The sequence below is a fragment of the Boleophthalmus pectinirostris genome, unplaced genomic scaffold, assembly GCF_026225935.1.
Source record: "Boleophthalmus pectinirostris isolate CB_2022bp ecotype Guang Dong unplaced genomic scaffold, ASM2622593v1 HiC_scaffold_7, whole genome shotgun sequence".
In the NCBI taxonomy this organism is placed as follows: domain Eukaryota; kingdom Metazoa; phylum Chordata; class Actinopteri; order Gobiiformes; family Gobiidae; genus Boleophthalmus; species Boleophthalmus pectinirostris.
This window is the reverse complement of record NW_026571473.1, coordinates 22,479,173-22,499,245: the sequence shown is the minus strand read 5'-3', so window position 1 is coordinate 22,499,245 and position 20,073 is coordinate 22,479,173. Positions and strand designations below refer to the sequence as shown.

General features: G+C 38.5%; 4 protein-coding genes across 5 annotated transcripts in view; 2 read left to right on the top strand and 2 right to left on the bottom strand.

Moving 5' to 3' along the window:
* The window catches only part of rpp21 (ribonuclease P 21 subunit), a 1,658-nt gene extending 743 nt beyond the window's left edge, over positions 1 to 915 (top strand). Inside the window, exons 2-4 of the mRNA XM_055164810.1 lie at positions 210 to 292; positions 370 to 504; positions 605 to 915. Of these exons, the coding sequence (XP_055020785.1) occupies positions 210 to 292; positions 370 to 504; positions 605 to 717 (331 nt within the window). The 3' untranslated portion in view covers positions 718 to 915. The remainder of the gene's footprint in view (positions 1 to 209; positions 293 to 369; positions 505 to 604) is intronic.
* A 17-nt stretch (positions 916 to 932) lies between these two features.
* aqp12 (aquaporin 12) lies at positions 933 to 1,935 on the bottom strand. The gene is made up of 3 exons (XM_020918822.2): positions 1,341 to 1,935; positions 1,130 to 1,246; positions 933 to 1,060 (listed from the first exon to the last, which is right to left on the bottom strand). Exons 1-3 carry the CDS (start codon positions 1,933 to 1,935, stop codon positions 933 to 935), a joined length of 840 nt encoding a protein of 279 aa, XP_020774481.1.
* Positions 1,936 to 9,564: 7,629 nt separating this feature from the next.
* slc35d1a (solute carrier family 35 member D1a) lies at positions 9,565 to 16,494 on the top strand. The gene is made up of 12 exons (XM_020918860.2): positions 9,565 to 9,791; positions 10,049 to 10,082; positions 10,164 to 10,250; positions 10,358 to 10,425; positions 10,532 to 10,603; positions 10,714 to 10,782; positions 10,961 to 11,063; positions 12,169 to 12,261; positions 13,541 to 13,608; positions 13,816 to 13,894; positions 14,004 to 14,086; positions 14,648 to 16,494. Exons 1-12 carry the CDS (start codon positions 9,682 to 9,684, stop codon positions 14,751 to 14,753), a joined length of 972 nt encoding a protein of 323 aa, XP_020774519.1. The 5' UTR covers positions 9,565 to 9,681; the 3' UTR covers positions 14,754 to 16,494.
* Positions 16,495 to 16,980: 486 nt separating this feature from the next.
* On the bottom strand, positions 16,981 to 19,978 carry si:ch211-121a2.4 (transmembrane protein 205). 2 transcript variants are annotated; one of them, XM_020918850.2, is made up of 4 exons: positions 19,789 to 19,978; positions 19,145 to 19,274; positions 18,852 to 19,015; positions 16,981 to 18,772 (listed from the first exon to the last, which is right to left on the bottom strand). In XM_020918850.2, exons 2-4 carry the CDS (start codon positions 19,242 to 19,244, stop codon positions 18,470 to 18,472), a joined length of 567 nt encoding a protein of 188 aa, XP_020774509.1. In that variant the 5' UTR covers positions 19,245 to 19,274; positions 19,789 to 19,978; the 3' UTR covers positions 16,981 to 18,469. The 2 variants fall into 2 exon arrangements, with proteins under 2 accessions (XP_020774509.1, XP_020774510.1); XM_020918851.2 differs by lacking the exon at positions 19,789 to 19,978 and having other exon boundaries at positions 19,101 to 19,237.
* Positions 19,979 to 20,073: the final 95 nt, after the last annotated feature.

The following is a 20,073-nucleotide window of genomic DNA, read 5'->3' as shown; positions in this document are numbered from 1 at the left end:
AATGTATTGTTAAATTCATTGAAACAGCTGCCATGTTAGAGTATTTGCGTGTTGCCATTCATTCCTTCTTGAATAATATAGGGATTAATGTATAATTTGTGCTGTCTTTACATAGAATCTGTAACTGGTCATAACATTCCTACATTCAAAGATGTCCCAGTGATTATTTGATTTTTAATCTTGCTTGTTCTTTATCATTTCAATATCAGGGATCCATCAGTAAAAAGGACACTATGTAAGACGTGTTTCTCACTCCTCATTCCTGGTATTACAGCTACCACAAGACAGAAAAGTAAGTTGAATAATGCTTCATCCATGTATTGTGTTGGGTAAGTACTGTTGAACTAAACAATGTTTTTATATTTGAAGAAAGAAAGTGCAAGGCCCGTTTTACCGTGACAACATGCCTTAGCTGTGGAGAGAAAAAGTCATTGAAGAATAATCCAGATTATATGTTATGGTCTGATCGTCCGGAAGCCCAGCTACAGGAACACAAGGAATCAAGTAAGATTGTGTATTATTATTTGTCAAGAAATTAACAAATAACTTAAAATATGACTATCATGGCCAAATATCAATTATCGTTTTGTTTTGTCCAATGCAGCATCTGGTTTGTCATCTAAAAATCAACAGAAAATAAAAAGTTCAGCCAATAAACCTGAAGGGCAGGTTAGAGCCGACCACTCATCTGAAGCAGGACCCTCAGGGGGAATTTAGAAAATACACTGTTGCTCCTCCTCTACTTTATTGAACTTTTGGTCTCTGTGAGACCGATGAAAAGATTATAGGTTAATAATTTTACATCCCACATATGTGTAGAAAAAACATTTTATTTTTTTGTCAATGACATTTTGTAATATATAGTAGGACCACAATAACTTTTTTTTTTACTAAGTAAATTTTCTTTAAACACCATGTAATGCCTTTAATCATTATTTTTTCTTTTTTTCTCCTTTGTCTGCCTTTGGGGCTCTGAATCCTTTCTTCTGAGAATAGAGGAGGTTCTTGGAAAATAGTTTTGGTATATGGCCCATAAATAGGAACAGGGCCAGCATCATACCTGGGGGAAGAAAGTAGATATTTTTATAAGGGTCAGCTCCAGTGTTTTGTCATTTCTAACAGTACTTACCTGTGACAGAGCTGATCCAGTAGACCAGGGCATATTGTAAATAGCTGAAACCTGGACAGTGGAATGTAAGTCCATAGGCCAAGGAGGGGTTGACAAACCCTGACGTGTAGTTTCTGGCTACAAAGAAAAGCAGAACAGTGAATTATCAAACCTGGGTCTGATCTGCTACTTAGACTGAGTTTATATTATTATAATTTCACCTAAAACCTACCCGAATGTGACAGGAAAGTGAGCAGCACAGCAATCAGAGGTATACGGATCAGAGCAGACCGCCGCCGAAGACTGAGGAGGATGAAGTGTAAAACCAAAGCACAAACAAACTCTGTGAAGAAACCCTGCACCAGAGACACCTTCAGAGATGTGCTGCATTCACTGGCCATTAGATTCTTGATCATATGCATGTCTGACAGCTCCAGTCCCCAGTAGGAAATAGCCACTAAAATGGCCAGGTGAGAGCCAAGAAACTGAACAACAAGAGCAAGCAGAGTGGTCAGTGTAGAGGTATCCATCTGCAGGTACTTCTGTAGAGACACAGAGGGGTTTCCTGAGGCTGCCCCACAGATGATCCCATGGCTCAAAAGCAGCACAAACAACATGGTCACAGTCACATCTTTACCAAGACCACCTGCCCATTCACCCACTTCTACTATAGTCTGCACCTCCAGCAAACACCCCACCAGCATGAATGAAGACGCAAACTCCAACATAAAACTAAAACGAGGCCATTTCTTTGTGAGGATCCGAATCAGAATAGCAGATATCACAACTACCACAAAGTATCCAAGAGATGCGTTTAATCCAGACATGGCTCAGGTAAATGGTCCTGCTTTGAATGAATGTGTAATGAATGAGGTCTGACTCTCAGTTAGACCTTCTCTTGGACAACGTGGCGCTCACAGAGGGACATTTCTTATCAAAGACACGTCAGGTTTTATTCTCCAAAACACCTGCCAAAATACACATGGACCACCGCAGGTCATGTCAGGAGGGTTGGCCCACACAATTGGGTCAATTGGTAAATAGTCTACAGCTTCGTGTGTGCGTGTGTACTATGCATTTAAATAAGTTTTAAATTTGTTATGCTTTTTCACAGAAGATGCAATATGTTTTCATTACAAAGTGTGCGCATTACATGCAAAATAATAAAGGTGTTTGTGTTCTAATATCACTGAACATGAATGCATTAAAAAGGACAAGATATGTATATTGACACACAGCATATTCAAGAGTGTTAATTCAACTCATATGTTGTTAATTTTAAACACTTTAACTATGTCATATGGGGTCCACAATAAAATTAGTTAAAACTACACTTTCCAAAGTGTATGTAAAAAATGGAAAACAATGAAAACCACCAAAAAAATTCCATTTCAACTTAACTTGTATTAAAAAAATGCACATCATACAATCAACACAACTTAAAACAAGTCATATGACACAATGCTATTTTTGCGAAATCCAACTGACAGCAGGAATTCTCTGTGCCCTCAACAGTTGGTCAATATGATTGTCATTTATTTTTGATGATTTTTCATTGCAAGCAGTCGATGGATGAATCAAGATCTTGTATTGAATGGAATTCAGGCATGCTCATCTCCAAAAATGAGAGGAGCATGTCTGACTGTTTGAAACAAGATCTTCTCTATTATATAAACAACAATAAAAATGTTCACAATAGCGGCAGCCCTGCTAATTATGAAACAAACATTGCAGAAACCTTTTACCTCAAGAGTCAGTCTTTCACTCTTGGGATTTCTTTTGACACATCCAACGTCCATGTTGTAGACAGTTCTTTGAATACAGGTGTAAAGTTTGTGAGAGTCTGAGGATCAAGTGCCTTGAAGTGTTCACCAAATTCAGCCAGGTCAACAATGACATAAAAAAGCTTTGTCCTTCCCACTTCAGTCACAGGTAGAAAGGCCGTCCAGGCTCAACCAGCAAGAAATGTGTCCATACTGATCTGTAAAATAGAGTATAGAATAGAACAAGGGTGTCAAACTCATTTTGGTCCGGGGGCCGTATCCAACCTACTTTGATCCTAAAGGGGCCGGATCAGAAAACTCATGGCATATAAACCCCAAAAACAACAAGTTAAAATATTTGTGCAGAGAAACGCAAATCTATTACAGAAATCTTTTTTAATTGATGAACTCTTTCTATTACAAAATATTATAATATTATGAAAAAAAAAATGCAATTTCAACACAGTGTTTTAACATTAACTTGTATGCAAATAGTAATTAGTAAATTTAGGGTGTCACATTCAACAGTCAAAATGATCGTCCTTTAAGAGCGTTTGGAAAGAGGCAATTCTTCATTTGTGCTGCTCTAGTGGGAGGGGCCATGCACAGAGGCACTAGAGACGTTGCTATGCTAAGCGGAACAGAAAATTACCAATATTTTAATAGAAAATATGATTAAAATATTTTAGTAGAAAATCAGCCGAGGGCCAGATTAAAGGTCTTGGAGGGCCGGATCCAGCCCCCGGGCCGTATGTTTGACACCTGTGGAATAGAATAAATATAACATATTCAAGTAACCACCTTGCAAAACGGGCTATGCAATATTTAATGAGCCATGAATAAAAATTAAAAAGTAAATATATAGTAAATATATTATGGTCCATATATCATTATTTGTTTGTTCCTATTAAGCAGGTTATTCTGTGGCATGAGCTGTATGTTTTTGTATACAGGAACCATTCAAATAAATAACTTGAAGGGTAATTTCAAAAAATTTAGCCCCTTAGAAAAGATTATTTTTAAATGCAAGACCCACAAGAAACTAAACACCTAACTGCCATTCATCATGAAAATAGAATGAGATTAAGGCAAAAACTACAACTACTAACACATTATAAAAGTCAATTATGAAATTATTGGTGAGGTTACATTTCAGTTCTACATTTAACCATTTCATGATATACCTGCAAATCTCAGATGAGATGGTTAATGGCTTGAGCCTTCATCTTTTCACTGTAGACTTTAGGAGCTGGGGATGCATGTGAACCAGCAGCAAGACACTCACCCCAAAGAAAATACAACAAAAGAATGTATCATTACTCTTTTTGTCTAAAGGTCAATAGCATGTTAAGACATTCTATTGGGTAAGACATTATACTTGAAGATATTTTATTTTTACAGAACACTACTATCCTTTTGATTCAAATAAATGTAATAATTTTCCACTTGATACAATATCCTACCTCAACACACCACACAAAAGTGGGCACGTTTATAAGCTACAATTAAAAGAAATGTCAATACAGCGAATGAATGCAGCCCCAAAGTGTGAAAAACACGGTGAAAACTCATTCGCTCAGCTAACGAATGCTAACCTGCCCTTCACTTCAGTATGGACCGGGCGGTCATTAGATTTTCGTTTGGAAATGGGGATCAGTACCGGGAGCGGGCAGAGATAGGGCCGTGTGAGGGCGTTTGGCTCGGGACTGCCTGAGATCGTGGACCCGCTGTTTGCGGTCTCCTCGAGACGGAGCAGAATCACTTGTCACGGGGCTTTGAGGGCTGCTCTACGACAATGACACGCAAAGCAAACAGACAAATCGGCTTACAACATAGTGTTACGATTTTGAATTTCCCATTTCAATACGAAAATCGAATGCAATGTGAATGAACACGGACCGAAGAGAGCCCGCATGTACATGGATGTCTATAGCGTTTTTTGTTTTTTTTTTGTTTTTCCCAAGTACCAGTGGAACATTATTCACTCTAAATACGCTACTGTGGTAACATTTGACAACTTAACTCTGTAAAGCATACACAAGGCTAAGCGCCAAGTAGCAGTTAATGCTAGCACAATGTTACGGTCAGACATTTGTACACTGTACAGTCCTAGTAAATTCAAATTATTTTACAACTAACATTTTACAGGAATTATATGTAGAAAGATAAAACGAAGACATTTCAGAAGTTTAAACTGACATGTGTCCCGCTCCTAGCGCAGTCTGGCTCGCATGTAAAATAACTGCCGTCTCGGAGTGCAGACAGAGAATGGCAGAAAATTTCAATTTTGGGGTTTATATATGCAACTACTGGCAACCATTTGAGGAGAGGCGCTGTAAAACCATGTAAAAACATGTTAAACCCGGACAACAGGTGATAACAATGAAATAAATGTAGGAGACATTATTTTACCACCAACATTTTTGTATTTATCACTTGAAATAGCTCATAAATAGGTAATAACTGTCCTAAATCATCGTATTACATACAGAATGTAGGGCACGTGTCACAAGCATTACAATGACCTCATGTATTATGACCTCATACATTTACTTGAGTACCATTTCATGTTTTATCCTCGTAATTGTATTAACTTTAAATGACAAATCAGAAGTTTCGTCCAGTTACTTTAACTTAAAGTTACTTGAGGAGTAGTTTCCCGAATACTTTTACTCTTAGCTACTTAACACATTTTTTGGACTTTTACCTTTTACTTAGACTTGAGAGATATTTTTTGAAGTAACTCTTACTCTTAGAAAGAACAAAAATGTGGCTGTTTGCTGCAGGTGTTCCAATCAGTAGGAGCAACTAGAGGGTGCTCTTGGAAAAAAGGATCAAGACTCAAGACACAACGGATTCCAGGCACTCCAAAACAGTAGAAAAAGTTAACACATAGCACGAGGAAAAATATAATTAAAAGGCCTTTATTTGAATGGCCAAAGCCAACACGTTTCGACCTTAACTGGTCTTCATCAGGGCTTAACTCTTACTCTTAATTTAGTACAATTTGTGTCTATTTCACCCAATTTTTTTGGACATCAATGACAGTAACATTGACTGTCACAGCTAAATTAGTTAGCTTACTGCTACTCAGTACTACTACTAGCATTAGACCAAATATATTTGGTATTTTTATTATATAAATTGACAGCAGAGTGTCCTAAAAAGGTAAAGTAATCTAACCCGGGGCATGTGTGAGCTCACGTGGTTGGACTTGAGGCTCGTTGAGGTCAGGTTCGGCTGAAAAACAAACGCTTTTAGCTGTTAGCTTTGCGCTGTTAGCTGTTAGCTTAGCTTCGGATGGTGAAATGTGGTTTCTCTGTGTAGCTCTCCCGCTGGAGGACTGGACTTTCTTCACTTTACTCACAACAACACCAACACCATGAATTAAACACTTCTGAATTTGCAAGCTCCTTGGTGGCAAGGCTCTGGGTTTGGATGAGATCCGTCCTGAGTACCTGAAGTCTCTGGATGTTGTGGGGCTGTCTTGGCTGACACGCCTCTTCAACATCGCGTGGCGGTCGGGGACAGTACCTCTGGACTGGCAAACCGGGGTGGTGGTCCCTCTGTATAAGAAGGGGGACCGGAGGGTGTGTTCCAACTATAGGGGGATCACACTTCTCAGCCTTCCCGGTAAGGTCTATGCCAGGGTACTGGAGAGGAGAATCCGGCCGATAGTCGAACCTCGGATTCAGGAGGAGCAGTGTGGTTTTCGTCCTGGCCGTGGAACACTGGACCAGCTCTACACTCTCCATAGGGTGCTCGAGGGTTCATGGGAGTTTGCCCAACCAACCAGTCCACATGTGTTTTGTGGATCTGGAGAAGGCATTCGACCGTGTCCCTCGTGGTGTCCTGTGGGGGGTGCTCTGGGAGTATGGGGTCCGGGGCCCTTTGCTAAGGGCTGTCCGGTCCCTGTATGATGACCGGAGCAGGAGCTGTGTTCGCATTGCCGGCAGTAAGTCAGACCTGTTCCCGGTGCATGTTGGACTCCGCCAGGGCTGCCCTTTGTCACCGGTTCTGTTCATTGTGTTTATGGACAGAATTTCTAGGCGCAGTCAGGGGCCGGAGGGGGTCCGGTTTGGGGACCACAGGATTTCATCTCTGCTGTTTGCGGACGATGTTGTCCTGTTGGCTTCATCGAGCCAGGACCTGCAGTGTGCACTGGGGCGGTTTGCAGCCGAGTGTGAAGCGGCTGGGATGAAGATCAGCTCTTCCAAGTCCGAGGCCATGGTTCTCGACCGGAAAAAGGTGGCTTGCCCTCTCCGGGTGGGTGGGGAGTCTTTGCCTCAAGTGGAGGAGTTCAAGTATCTCGGGGTCTTGTTCACGAGTGAGGGAAAGACGGAACGGGAGATTGACAGGCGGATCGGTGCAGCTTCGGCAGTGATGCGGTCGCTGTATCGGACCGTTGTGGTGAAGAGGGAGCTGAGTCGAAAGGTGAAGCTCTCGATTTACCGGTCAGTCTTTGTTCCTACTCTCACCTATGATCATGAGCTCTGGGTAGTGACCGAAAGGACGAGATCGCGGATACAAGCGCTCGAAATGAGTTTCCTCCGCAGGGTGGCTGGGCGCTCCCTTAGAGATAGGGTGAGGAGCTCAGTCACACGGGAGGAACTCGGAGTAGAGCCGCTGCTCCTCCACGTCGAGAGGAGCCAGTTGAGGTGGCTCGGGCATCTGTTCCGGATGCCTCCTGGGCGCCTCCCTCGGGAGGTGTTCCGGGCATGTCCCGCCGGGAGGAGGCCCCGGGGAAGACCCAGGACACGCTGGAGGGACTATGTCTCTCGGCTGGCCTGGGAACGCCTCGGGGTCCCCCCGGAGGAGCTGGAGGACGTGTCTGGGGTGAAGGAAGTCTGGGAGTCCCTGCTTAGGCTGCTCCCCCCGCGACCCGGCCCCGGATAAGCGGACGAAAATGGATGGATGGATGGATGGATGGATGGATGAATTTGCTGTGCATGTTGATGCTGCCAAATATTTCATGATATGCTATATCTGAGGCCACTCATTCTTACTCATGCATGACTGGTTATTGGCTCACACTCTGAACTTTATTTGACTTTCTTCAGATTGTGTCTAATGAACATCTTTTTGGTTTAAGCTTTTTTCATAATTTTTGGTAATATCCCACTAAAAACCTGTAAACCAGTATTGCAGTTCAAAGCTTCAAAGAGATCAGCAGGTCAAGTCAGACGTCAGAACAGTCAGATGTATGTAGATATGACCCCACTCACAGTGGTATACTATAATAATGCCACTTAAAGGTATTTTTCAATAAAAAGCACATTGTATTTTAACAAATACAAAATATGTTTTATGCTATAGTGTGGAATATTCCAAACAAAGCAAGGAGACAAGCTGTTGGCAGATCCTTAAATAGAAAAGTTATAGTGCAGCAAGTTTAACAAGGCCACCACACCTTAAAAAATCTTGGAACCTTAAACTGTGCCTGGAACACTAATTTTAGCTCTGTATCACATGCAATGAGAGGTTATTGAGGTTATGGTGGTAGGAATACTTGAATTTGCACTGGAAATTACTTACTCTCTGTGATCATTTGGGCCAATTCAGCAGAAGCCCGACAAAAATGGTCTGAGGCCCACATCTGGCCCTCGGGCCATAATATTGACACCCTGAGCTTCCCAATGTGATGTCTATTTTTCTATTTTCAGTATTGTTCAATGTTGTTTCTTCACCACGGACATCCCTGGAATTTTGTTTCATTCACAAGAGTTTTAAGAGTATTTTGTGCTTTGGAGATTTATTTATTATTATTATTATTTTTATTTTTTTTTTTTTTTCAGATTTTTAGATACAAACAAAAACGGCACCTTATACAGTAAACATGAAAATAAATTAAATGCATAAAAACACAACAGTAAATAAAAACATATTCACATATAAAAGGCGCAATTTCAAAGCGCTAATTTAAAGGAATAAATTAAAATAATTCAAAACAGCCTGGCACATGCTAGCAAAACGTTTCAGGTCATTCTTCAAGTGTGTTATAGTTTAATCTTAAAAAAAAAAAAGACATTTGTGAATAAAATGTTTACCTAAAATCAATAAATTGTTACCAAATTACATTCTTTAATACACCAAATTTAAAATTTAGACTTAGACAAACTTTATTGATCCACAAGGGAAATTATTTGGACACAGTAGCACACATCACAATGTAATATAATAAAGAGTAAAAACATATTTAAATGGTAATAATAAATTCTAAATGAGTAACAAAAAGATTGCAAGAGACAGGTGTGAAATAAGTCATAATTATATAAATGTATAAGTACATGTCAAAATAAAATAGAAAAATAAGTAATAAAATCTCAGCTATATACAAGAGTTCATGATATGATTGTATGATTTTATTTTTATTCATTTATTTATTTTTTATGTTTAGAGGAGCAAAATGAACTGAAGCCACGGCTGAAAATCAAACCAAAATTGTTGCACAAACTCAGATAAAAAGAAAATATGTTCCAGGAATTCACTGGAGCTTTGGAGTTGTAGGCAAATTAATAATCCAGTATTACTCAAACATGTAAGAATGAAACAAAACACCGCTCCAGGTATGATTCTGAGGAGGTAACAACATTTATACATGGCTTAAAGCTCACAAGAGTCTTTTTTGTGTAATATAGGACCTGCTTTTATTTTGCCCTCCCGGTCCTGGGCGTAGCGGAAGTGCCCCGGTGCTACGTAGACAGGGGCCGCCCCGTGGTTGGAGGGTTGGAGCTGTGGCCGCTGTCACCGGTGAAGTGATGGCAGTGGAAGAGCTCACAGCACTCACACTGTTATGAGAAGAGGACGGGGATGGCGGACAAACCTCTCACGCTCTTTGTGAAACTATGTGCCGCCGGGTTTTACGGTCTCAGCTCCTTTTTCATCGTGATAGTCAACAAAAGCGTGCTCACCAACTACAGGTAGCTAGCGGTGTATAACCACGCTGCTCTACATTTAATACTAGCTTTGTTAGCTCATACATAGATGTAAACTTGTGTTGGATCATGAATAGCGGAGGAAACTGAGTGGAACATATTAGCAACTTTTGGCTAGCAAGGAAGGAATGTGATGCAAAGAAGCCCAATAAGCTAACGCTAGTCGTAAAAATCACTGCTTAAAGTTTGCTTAAAATGCTAGCTGATTCTTGGGTAAATGTATTATTGTCTGATCTGTGCAGATTTCCATCTTCAATATGTGTCGGAATTGGCCAAGTAAGTAAACGGGCAGCATTGGTCTTCTAAAGGTTCATATCAACAGAGCTAGTTATAAGTTTGTAATAAATTGTTACACAGATGTTGGCTACAGTGGTCGTGTTGTGGGTGGGCAAGGCGGCCAGGGTGATCACCTTCCCCGACTTTGATATGACCATACCTCGCAAGGTAAAGCAATGGGAATGTACAGTAAACTTCTCCAGCTTCTCTTTTCTTTTCTCAATCTGGACTAATGGAAACAAACTTTTCTGATAATCAATTTAAATTGTTTTTAGACATTCCCTCTACCTCTTCTGTTTGTGGGGAATCAAATCACGGGGCTCTTTGGGACCAAAAGACTAAAGTAAGTTAGTCATGTTAAGACAGAAGACTATTGATTGTTTGTGTATGACTAGTTTGCATATTACTCATAATCTAATCCATTGCCACATCTCTCTTCTTCCCTCTAGTCTTCCCATGTTTACAGTTCTCAGGAGGTTTTCTATTTTATTCACAATGCTGGCGGAGGGCTATCTTTTGAAGTAAGGTTTCACACATAGCCTTAACCTTTTTTGTTTGTTTGTTTGTTTTCTCACACATTCATAAAAAAAAGTTTCATTGTTTCATTGTTGCGTATTGTTATCGTTGTCAGAAAGAAGTTCTCCAGACCGGTGCAGTTGACAGTATTCACTATGATCCTTGGGGCATTCATAGCAGCCAGGTATGTCCTCCTAGATCCAGGTGTGCTCCTATAACCATAACAAAAGTACTTACACTACAAAGCCCAGGCTCTACATGTCATTACACTGTGTCATTATATTACACCTGTAAACTGTATGCTGCCTAAAACGTATCATTACTGACATGATGCAAAATACAACTTTCTCTCATGTTTTCAGTGCTGACCTGGCGTTTGACCTACAAGGCTATGTGTTTATTCTTCTAAACGATGTTCTCACTGCAGCTAATGGGGCCTATGTCAAGCAAAAACTAGATACTAAGGTATGCCGCCTTTGGGCAATGTTTCAGTATTGTGTCCTGTAATCTTGTATTGACTTAGCATTACCACGTCACCGCATCAACACAGTGGCTTGAATATATTATTTTCCTTTCTCTGCATCAATTTAAAACTCTTCTAAGCTTAAACATCCTTCAACCACTTTGAAGTTTTCTACTTTTATTTAAAGGCTATATGCACCATACTCTGAAAAATGTCATTTGCTCACTGAAGATGATTTTAAAGTAATTAAGGAATTAAAATCAGATTCATTATTAATAATTATCATATCTAATTCATATAGTTATTGTTTTGTCCCTATCTTAAGTTACTTTTCAGTGGGTGCAGCAAGTACATTCTCTTTTTGTATCTCTATTATCAGGGATATTTATATCAGGACATTACAACATGTACAGTTCTTACAACCAGAATGTAGTGTTTGAGATTGTCCTCTTTATGTCACATGAGCAGACAGCCTCATGTTACTGCAGGGGGGATGACTGGCTCCATATTTAGTCTGTTATGTCTGAGAACACCATCTGCTGATTGTAAACTCAGAAGTGGGATGAGTAGCAAACAAATTACTCAAGTAAGAGGACCATTACCTCAAAATAATTTCTCTAAATTAGAAGCAAAGTTTGAAATAATTACTCAAATGGAGTGGTACAAAATTATTATCCTTTTTTATTCTATTGAAAAAGTATGAAAATGAACCGGTGTTTCCAAAAACAATGTTGATGGAAACTACTTTCTCATTGTGCTATAAAACAATGCATAAAACCTTAAGATAGACCTGCTCTTTGTCAGAAAATAATCAAATTTGTGCTTTGTAATATAATAAAACTACTCCATTACCAAATCTACATTAATTAAATGTAAATAAATGTGCTTATATTTCTGTGCAGCACAACAGAAATAATCTAACCATGACTGTTAAGCATGTGAGCTACAGTTAATAAAAGTTACATGGTTTATTCTAGGTAGAGCCAGCAGTGACCTGGTCTGACATCTGAATGCTTGTTATGAGGAATGCACCACAAATCGCTGTGAAAAGCTGCTCTGTTCTGCTCTGTTCTGCCTCTCTCATCTTTCCCTCTGGTTATTCCGCAGGAGCTGGGCAAATATGGATTACTATATTACAATGCATTATTTATGATTATACCCACTATTTTACTGGCTGAAGTGACTGGGGACATGCAGAAGGTAAGATCGTTTCACATAAGAAGCCAAACAAATACATATATCTCCTGCTAATAATGGTTCTCAATCTAAAGTTGAAGTGCTAAAGCTAATACTTAGAAGAAGTACAGTTTGGTACAAATTACTTCACACAGTAAAATGTATTTGACTGTTTTACTTTAAAATACAGTTTTGCAAAAACAGGTTTGTAAAAATCACTTCACCTTTGGGTTAGTTTTTAATTAGGAGACTTCCTTGTTCCTTGCCAAGTGCATAGGTTGAGGTGAACAGTAAAAAATTACCTATATTAGTACTGGTAAATACCACAAAACTTGACCTTAGCTTGAAATTATTGAAAAATAACCCTGTAAAAGTGGAATTAAAGTGTGCAATCCACTGTCCCATTGTTGGTTCTGACTTCCAGTACAGTACATTTCGCCGTCTATCCTGTTGGACCAAAGGCACATGTGTACAGAGAGGTGTGTCTCTCATTGGGCTGTGTAAGGCTCAGTCTGTCGGTCAGTGCTGCAGCTGGGGCCCAGCAGCAGTAGCACAAAGATGCCATTATGCTCCTCATTGGGTTATTACTGCACTCTTACAACCTCCCTCCACTGAATAAACTTTACAAGAGATCGGAAGTGCCTAGCTAAAAGCTTGTAGCTAGTCTCTGAATCATTAATGGCGACATGATATATCAATCATTCAGAACTAGATCTCAAATCATTTAACTTTTTCTTTATGTACTCTATAACGGGGGGCCTAAATTGAGACGTTTGATTTGGCTCTTGACATGAAACACTTTATTATGCTTGGCAAACGGGCTGCTAATGTTTAAAATGTGTAAATGTTTGCCCACTGAAGGAAGAACTGCTCTTTGGTATGTGTATTCACATGCACATTTTGTTAGATTGGTATAGACATTGTGATTGTGTCATCAAAGATCTACTAAATCCGTGGACATTTTAAGAAATTAAGTAAGAAGTATGGTGTATGGTATGATAACTGTATTAGCAGTAATAACCTAGCAGCTTATGAGTTTGTTCCGCTGTGTAACCTGTTTATTTTTTTTATTTTTTTGAATCTCTATGGACATTTTGTACATCTCCAGTGACACAATTGTGTTTGACATTCTATCCTGAGCTATACAGGAATAAATAGTTGGGCAGGGCAGAAGCTACTATCTCAGTCCAAGCTTTGACAAATGGAGACTTCAGTCATCAGGACATGATTCCAGTTAAATTACTGCTCTCTGGAAGCCAGACCAATAAATGCACTAATTTAGTTTTCATGTTCTCATTGCTAGGCTGTGGAGTATGAAGGCTGGTCAGATGCACTATTCCTCTCACAATTCATTTTGTCTTGTGTCATGGGGTAAGTTCCTGATTTATCTGTGGCTTTCAGAGTCATGAAACATTTGCACATTTTGCTTTTGCGTAGTAATTAACAATTAAAGATTATAACGATTATATTCTTTGAATTGTCTTAAAAATGTCACCAATAAACAAGAAGCTAAACCCATGAAAATTAATTAACTTCAAAAGTAAAATGCAAGATCTCACCTGACTTTGTTGTTTACAGATTTGTTCTGATGTACTCCACCGTGCTCTGTACACAGTACAACTCAGCACTGACGACTACAATAGTGGGCTGCGTCAAAGTAAATAAGCATTACTTAAACTTTAACATAAGGATGCAGTACATTGTAAAAGTTTAACTTGTGGTGTGTGTGTTTTTTGTTTGTTTGTGCTTTGTTTTGTTTTTCTCAGAATGTGCTGGTTACTTACATCGGGATGGTGTTCAGTGGAGACTACATCTTCTCATGGACCAATTTCATAGGCCTAAACATCAGGTATGTAACTACACCAAATGTATGTAAATATTGTCAGTGTCCTCGCCTGTAAAACTACAAAGTCAATAGGTCATAGATTTGTACATGCAGAATTGTATAGTATATTGTACTTTAGTTTAGTCTTTATTTTAAGGCACAGTGCATTATTTCCTCTTGTAGTCCCTAAACACATTTACTAATATCACCTCATTTTGATAGAAAGATTTGCAAAGCTGTCTGCAGAAAACAATAGGTTATACGGAGGTAAAAACTAGAGATGCAAGGGAAAGGTATTGCAAAAGTGTCTTTGAATATTTAGTAGGGGGTTGGACAAGATGAGATTTTCACAAGACAAGACATGTGATTGGGCCCACAAGAACAAGACAAGATTTTCACATAAATTATAATAAATAAGTTGATTAATTTCACCATTTTTTTACACTCATGTGTGCACAATCCTGTGGCGGTCTTGTGGCAATTTTATCTCTCAAGATCTTGGTGCACAAGATCTTGCCCCATCCCCATAATTTTGTATATTTTCACTGTGTACTGTGTACTTCATGGGTGTTGTTATGTGTTCAGTATTGCAGGCAGCCTTGTGTACTCCTACATCACGCTAACAGAGGATCAGACCAACAAAGCAAACGATAACAACAAACTGGACATTAAGGGCAAGGTCATTGTATGACACTGAAACACTGGATCAATTAATTTTTATGAAATGGACACCTCTATTTTTAGTACAGCTTATTTATATATGGTACAATGTTTAAGTGTTTCAATGAAATGGTGTTGAAAAACTCTGCAGCTGCCATAGAGCCAAAACCTCCCATACAGATTTGGGATTTTTTTTCTGATTTTATTTTTTATTTTAGAGATTTATTTAGATGTTTCTTTTTAGTGATGGTACTGTGAGTATTGACAGGGAGATAAAAGGGGAATTTACATTTTTATTAAGATGGTAATAAGGTAGATAATACAGGCACATGTAAACTAAGGAATATTGTGGAAAAGTGCTACATACTTATTGCTATATTTATTTAAAGACTTTGTATGGTGATGATTAAAACCAATATTTAGTATTTCATAAAGATTAATATGAAATAAAATCTCATAAATTTTATACCAGACGCCCTGGAGAATTTGGATTGGCATATAAGCAGGTACTTGCCATCCCTTGTGGCTTGTTTCATAATTATACTGTAAATGCCTAAAATACCCCTTTCCCTTTTTAATCAACCCATTTAAATAATTGTATGTTTCCGCAATATTCTAACCCTCTTGTGCCTTTGTAGTTTGCCAAAATGATTGGAAGTGACATAACTTATGAATATTATTTTAAAGGTCCCATATTACTCTGTTTTCTGATCTTAGTTATAATGTTGTTTCGTCCTCACAAACATACCTACATATTTTAGCTGAGATCTTTTCTCAAACTGAAAACACTCCATGCCACCTTATGATGTCATGTGGTAATACAGGAAGTGCCCCACTGTGTTTTTAAACCCCATGCAGTTAGACTACTAGAATCATTTGGATCATTTCATCCCTGGAATTGCAATCTCTACTGAACAAAAGGTAGAATGTAGCTGTTAACTTGAAAACTACCACTTCCTAACATCACAAGGTGTAACAGAGTATTTTGAGCTAACAACATTCTAACAGGACTTAAAGCTCACAAGAGTCAATTTTGTGTGATATAGGACCTTTTTTTCTGTTTTGCTGTTTACAGTGAATGCAACTTGGGATGCCTTCAAAGCACAGTGACATGCACTGTCTCATTTCTGCTGGTCTTTTTCCTTAATTATTATTTTGGTTGCACATATCTTGCTTTAGGCCTTTCATAGACGGACAAATAGATGTCTGAGATCAAATAGATGTGCCCTGTAGTTTTTCAGCCCTTGTGGTGTCGCCAGCCTATTTTAAATTGGTTGGAATGTGGGTAGGCATTTCCCATTGAGTATTGGTTCATTACTAACTTCAGCGTTTACATATCACTCCTTCAGTATTAGTGAATGTTTTGACTAAAATGGCTGTAGCAGATTCTCTATGCACAGAATAACAAGATTTTTTTGTTTTTGTTTTTGTACATGGAGACATTTTCTCTTTATCGCACTTTGAAGTGGTATTGGTATCGAGATCACGTTACTTTGAAAAGTACGAGGTTACTGTGCTTTACTGTTACTGTTCATTTGTATTTTGAGACTAGACGTTTAACAGTCAGGTACAAGGGTTGACTTTTTCTATATTTTGTATTTATTTTGTTTAGATACCTTTCAGGGGAAGTGTATTGTCTCAAACCCATAACAAAAGAGTGATTTATTTCAGTGTCAAAATTAAGATTAGTTTTTGTGAATAAGGTCATTTTGAAATTATATTATACATGTTTTGTATAAAGATTTTTACATTAAACATTTTAATACACTTTACGCTGTTTTCTTTGACATTTAATTAAAATAGCACTTTAAAGGCAAGTTGTATTCTGAAGGCAAGATCATAAATGCTTTTGAAAATCTTGAAGACTGTCAATGATAGAAAGTTATTATCTTTTTGAATAATTTTTGTTTTTGTCTTGTTTATAAGTTTTTTTGTTTTAGTTTCTTTTGTTTTTTTCACTGCGTTTTATAAATAGATGATAGACACATTATTAGTAAAGTATTTCCAAAATGAGCAAAAGGTTCCTATGGTGTGTATGAAAACATGGCTCCAAAAACCATACAATTACAGGTATTTCAGATATTTCAAGTTGGTTAAATAAATTCAAAGTTTATCCAGCCACTAGAAATGCAAGTTTTTTGCTACATAGTATTTATGTGTATAAAGCTTGATAATGTAATCTGCTTCTGACACACTGCTTAAAAACTGTTTTGATATCAAAGGGAACTTATCAGGGAGAACTGAACACTGACACCAAATGAAATAATAATAAACTTTATTCAAATCCCATCACCACAAACTGTACCTGGACCTGCTCACCTTCAACCCTCTGGGAACAGCGAGGGCATTTTTGCACAAAAATCACAGTGAAGCTTTCTATAACTTAAAAACTCAGATGGGTAAAACTGTTACTTGCATTATTTACACTTTGTTCAGCATAGCTCTAAAATCTGCCAATAGTTAAGCCCAACTGTACAATATGCATTATATAAAACCACAATTTTAAAAAGTATAAAACTTTATACTACAGATTAAAATAGAATACTCCAAATATTAAAAATAACTTACATTAGTAGTAAATATAAATTGCTGCTTTAGCTGTCCTTTACTCACGTTTTCATAGATCATTGTACAAAGACAAAGCGCATATATGGACTTAACTGTTTAAGGCAGTAAATTGCATTGTTTTTGCCAGAACCCTTGTACCGAGTGCATCTTTGTGCATAAGGCGCAATCACACAGTAATAATTCATCTACATAAGAACTTGTGGTGACTCCTGTAGGTGCTGTATTTTATCTGATTAACATGAAAAAACCAAAGACAATCAAGTTGACCAAAATGTGAATTCAGCTACCTCCACATAACCTACAACAAAGTAGTACTATATGGGAGCCACACATTTACGACAATAATATCCTCCACAGAAACAAAACTAGTTAATGTTTGACAATATGTCACACCACACTTTCCCTTTTGAGCTAATTGCATTTATAATGTAGTTAAGGTCATTTTGCATTTTTGTGCATATGTTGAGAACATACAGAGAAAATAGAATCTGGTCATTCAGGTCTGTCCTCTGTCACTACAGACCATCATCATACAGGACATCAATAACACAATCTAACAATGTTTTATAAATGAGTTAATAAAATCATCATCTTCCCCAAAATAAGACACACCCTGTAATCTGCAAACAAGTCCTGCTGCATTACTGTTGAGTACATTTACCATTTGTGCTTCACATGGAGAGTTAGATATGTGGAGATGTTTCTAGTCTCATAGCTGCAGACGTTTTGTAAGTTTGACCAACACTGGATCCTCAAGATGAACAGAAAGAGCAGGAGAGTTATGTGGCATCAATTCCCTTTCACTATCTACTCAAATAAATAGTAAAACGTACAGTGCAAAGATATCAAGTCGACTCTTTTCATCTAAATATATTTGGTGTCTTTCTATTAGCATCTACCTTGCTCTCTATATTAACCAGTCATGAAAAAACCAATGGTAGGCACTGGGTGAAAGGTGAGGTGTGACTCATGTTGCAGGAACTGATTGGGCTCATGCCGAGTTAATGACAAAAGGCAGCTCCACTAAAACCTCAGTGAAAACTCACATCCAATTATTTCCTGAAAAAGAGAGGTAAAATCGACCTTTACATCTATGGTAGAGGTACTGTGAAACAGAGACTTGTTAAATACATAACTTAACGCTTGAATAAAACAAAACAGTCCGGCAAATAGTGCTGACTACAATGTGACTAGATTCTCTGCCATGTAGCATAGACTGTAGAAGTTGCAGCCAATACAGCATAAGTTACACAGGGAGGAGAGCAGTCTGTAGAGCCACAGGCGGCTGCTCAGGTGCTTGTATTTGACATCGGTCTCACAAAGTTTGGCATAGGCTTCACGGTTTGATGACAACCCGATGTCCTGACCCAACCCACAGGACTGCTCAATGAGATGCATGTCAGCCATGATTTCTGAGGTCATTTGTCCAAACCACTGAGCATTAATGGCCGCAACTGTCACAGAGATGAAGAAGATAAAGATCTATGGGGAAAAAAGTGAAAATGTGAAATATATGTAAAGGATATATAGGTATATTATGGAAACAGAATGATTTACCAACCTGGAAAGACTCCCTCTCATCAAGCAAGTCACTGGGGTGGTACACAGCATAAATGGTGAGGTTGAAGAAGGCACAAGCAGACCCCAGGTGCAGATAAAAGGGTACCAGTCTGCTCTGAATGAACCCAAATGTGTGTCTGTTCAAGTGGTTGTCCATTACAAAACCTGTATGTGAAAAAGAAATTAATGAAATGCAAACTGTGTATTTACTTTTGGGTGCATATATGTCAAGTAATAAAACCGTAATAACATTAAAATTGGATGTTTTCGTAGGTGAACAGTTGTGGTACCCACTGGAGACAAACGTGACCCATATCTGCATGCCCCAGTAGGTGGACAGGAGCAGTAGCTGGACTAGTTTGACCGTGTAGGTGGGCTCCTGGTCAGTGGTCATCCTTTTTCTCTACACACTGCGCTGCTGAGCCTGCCCAAACAAGACACCTGCATTTTAATGCGGAAGTGACAAACACATGTGTAACAGACTTTTATGCTAAAGCTATCTGGAGCTATTGGCACAGAGTCTGAATGAAAAACATGCAATAAGAAAAGATAAACCCGGGAGATCCAGACGAGCGTCACGATAATGTTCTGGCTGAAGATAAATTAACTCTGTAACTTCCCAAACCTTCCCAAAGCTAGCGACGGACAGACGCCCGCACTCCACAGCAAAGTCACCTTTAACTCAACCACAGACGTACAACAAATAATAAACTTGTGATCAAGGAGTAATCAATCAAATGCATAATACCCCATTTCTAACGATAGTAAAACTAAAACCATACTAACAGTCAGCTCAACTGTTTTCTAAACTTTGGTGCAGTTAACATTAGCTGTTTGCACTGGAGAAACGTAGCAGCAGTGACTGATATTCACGTTTTATGGCGAGACGCTTACAAATGGACAGCACTATTGCATGTATGTAATCTAAAAACACTTACCAGAATTTAAATGCAATAGAATAACGCAAGTTACAATAGTGAGAAAGTTTTTTGTCAGATTCAGGTCCCACTGGTTTACTGTTTGAGTGGGCGGGGCGCTGAGTGAGCACTTCCTCAAGACAACTGTGAGTGTACAACTCATATACGGTCTGTGGTGCACAAGAGTGTACGTACCATATAGTGTATAAACACACACACACAAATGCACACACATACACACACGTACACGAACATACACCCTCCCCCCCACCCCTACATATGGTGTACACATCATGGATCTGTAAT

What these genes read in the sequence shown, in the direction of transcription:
- slc35d1a (XM_020918860.2), top strand. Translation starts at nt 9,682, where the DNA reads ATGGCGGACAAACCTCTCACGCTCTTTGTGAAACTATGTGCCGCCGGG. An exon ending in TTTGGGACCAAAAGACTAAA is followed by an intron (nt 10,426 to 10,531) that starts GTAAGTTAGTCA and finishes TCTTCCCTCTAG; the next exon opens with TCTTCCCATGTTTACAGTTC. An exon ending in CAATAGTGGGCTGCGTCAAA is followed by an intron (nt 13,895 to 14,003) that starts GTAAATAAGCAT and finishes TGTTTTTCTCAG; the next exon opens with AATGTGCTGGTTACTTACAT.
- si:ch211-121a2.4 (XM_020918850.2), bottom strand. Translation starts at nt 19,244, where the DNA reads ATGACCACTGACCAGGAGCCCACCTACACGGTCAAACTAGTCCAGCTA. An exon ending in ATGGGTCACGTTTGTCTCCA is followed by an intron (nt 19,016 to 19,144) that starts GTGGGTACCACA and finishes TTTCACATACAG; the next exon opens with GTTTTGTAATGGACAACCAC. An exon ending in ATGAGAGGGAGTCTTTCCAG is followed by an intron (nt 18,773 to 18,851) that starts GTTGGTAAATCA and finishes TTTTCCCCATAG; the next exon opens with ATCTTTATCTTCTTCATCTC.
- aqp12 (XM_020918822.2), bottom strand. Translation starts at nt 1,935, where the DNA reads ATGTCTGGATTAAACGCATCTCTTGGATACTTTGTGGTAGTTGTGATA. An exon ending in CACTTTCCTGTCACATTCGG is followed by an intron (nt 1,247 to 1,340) that starts GTAGGTTTTAGG and finishes TTTTCTTTGTAG; the next exon opens with CCAGAAACTACACGTCAGGG. An exon ending in CTGGATCAGCTCTGTCACAG is followed by an intron (nt 1,061 to 1,129) that starts GTAAGTACTGTT and finishes TTCTTCCCCCAG; the next exon opens with GTATGATGCTGGCCCTGTTC.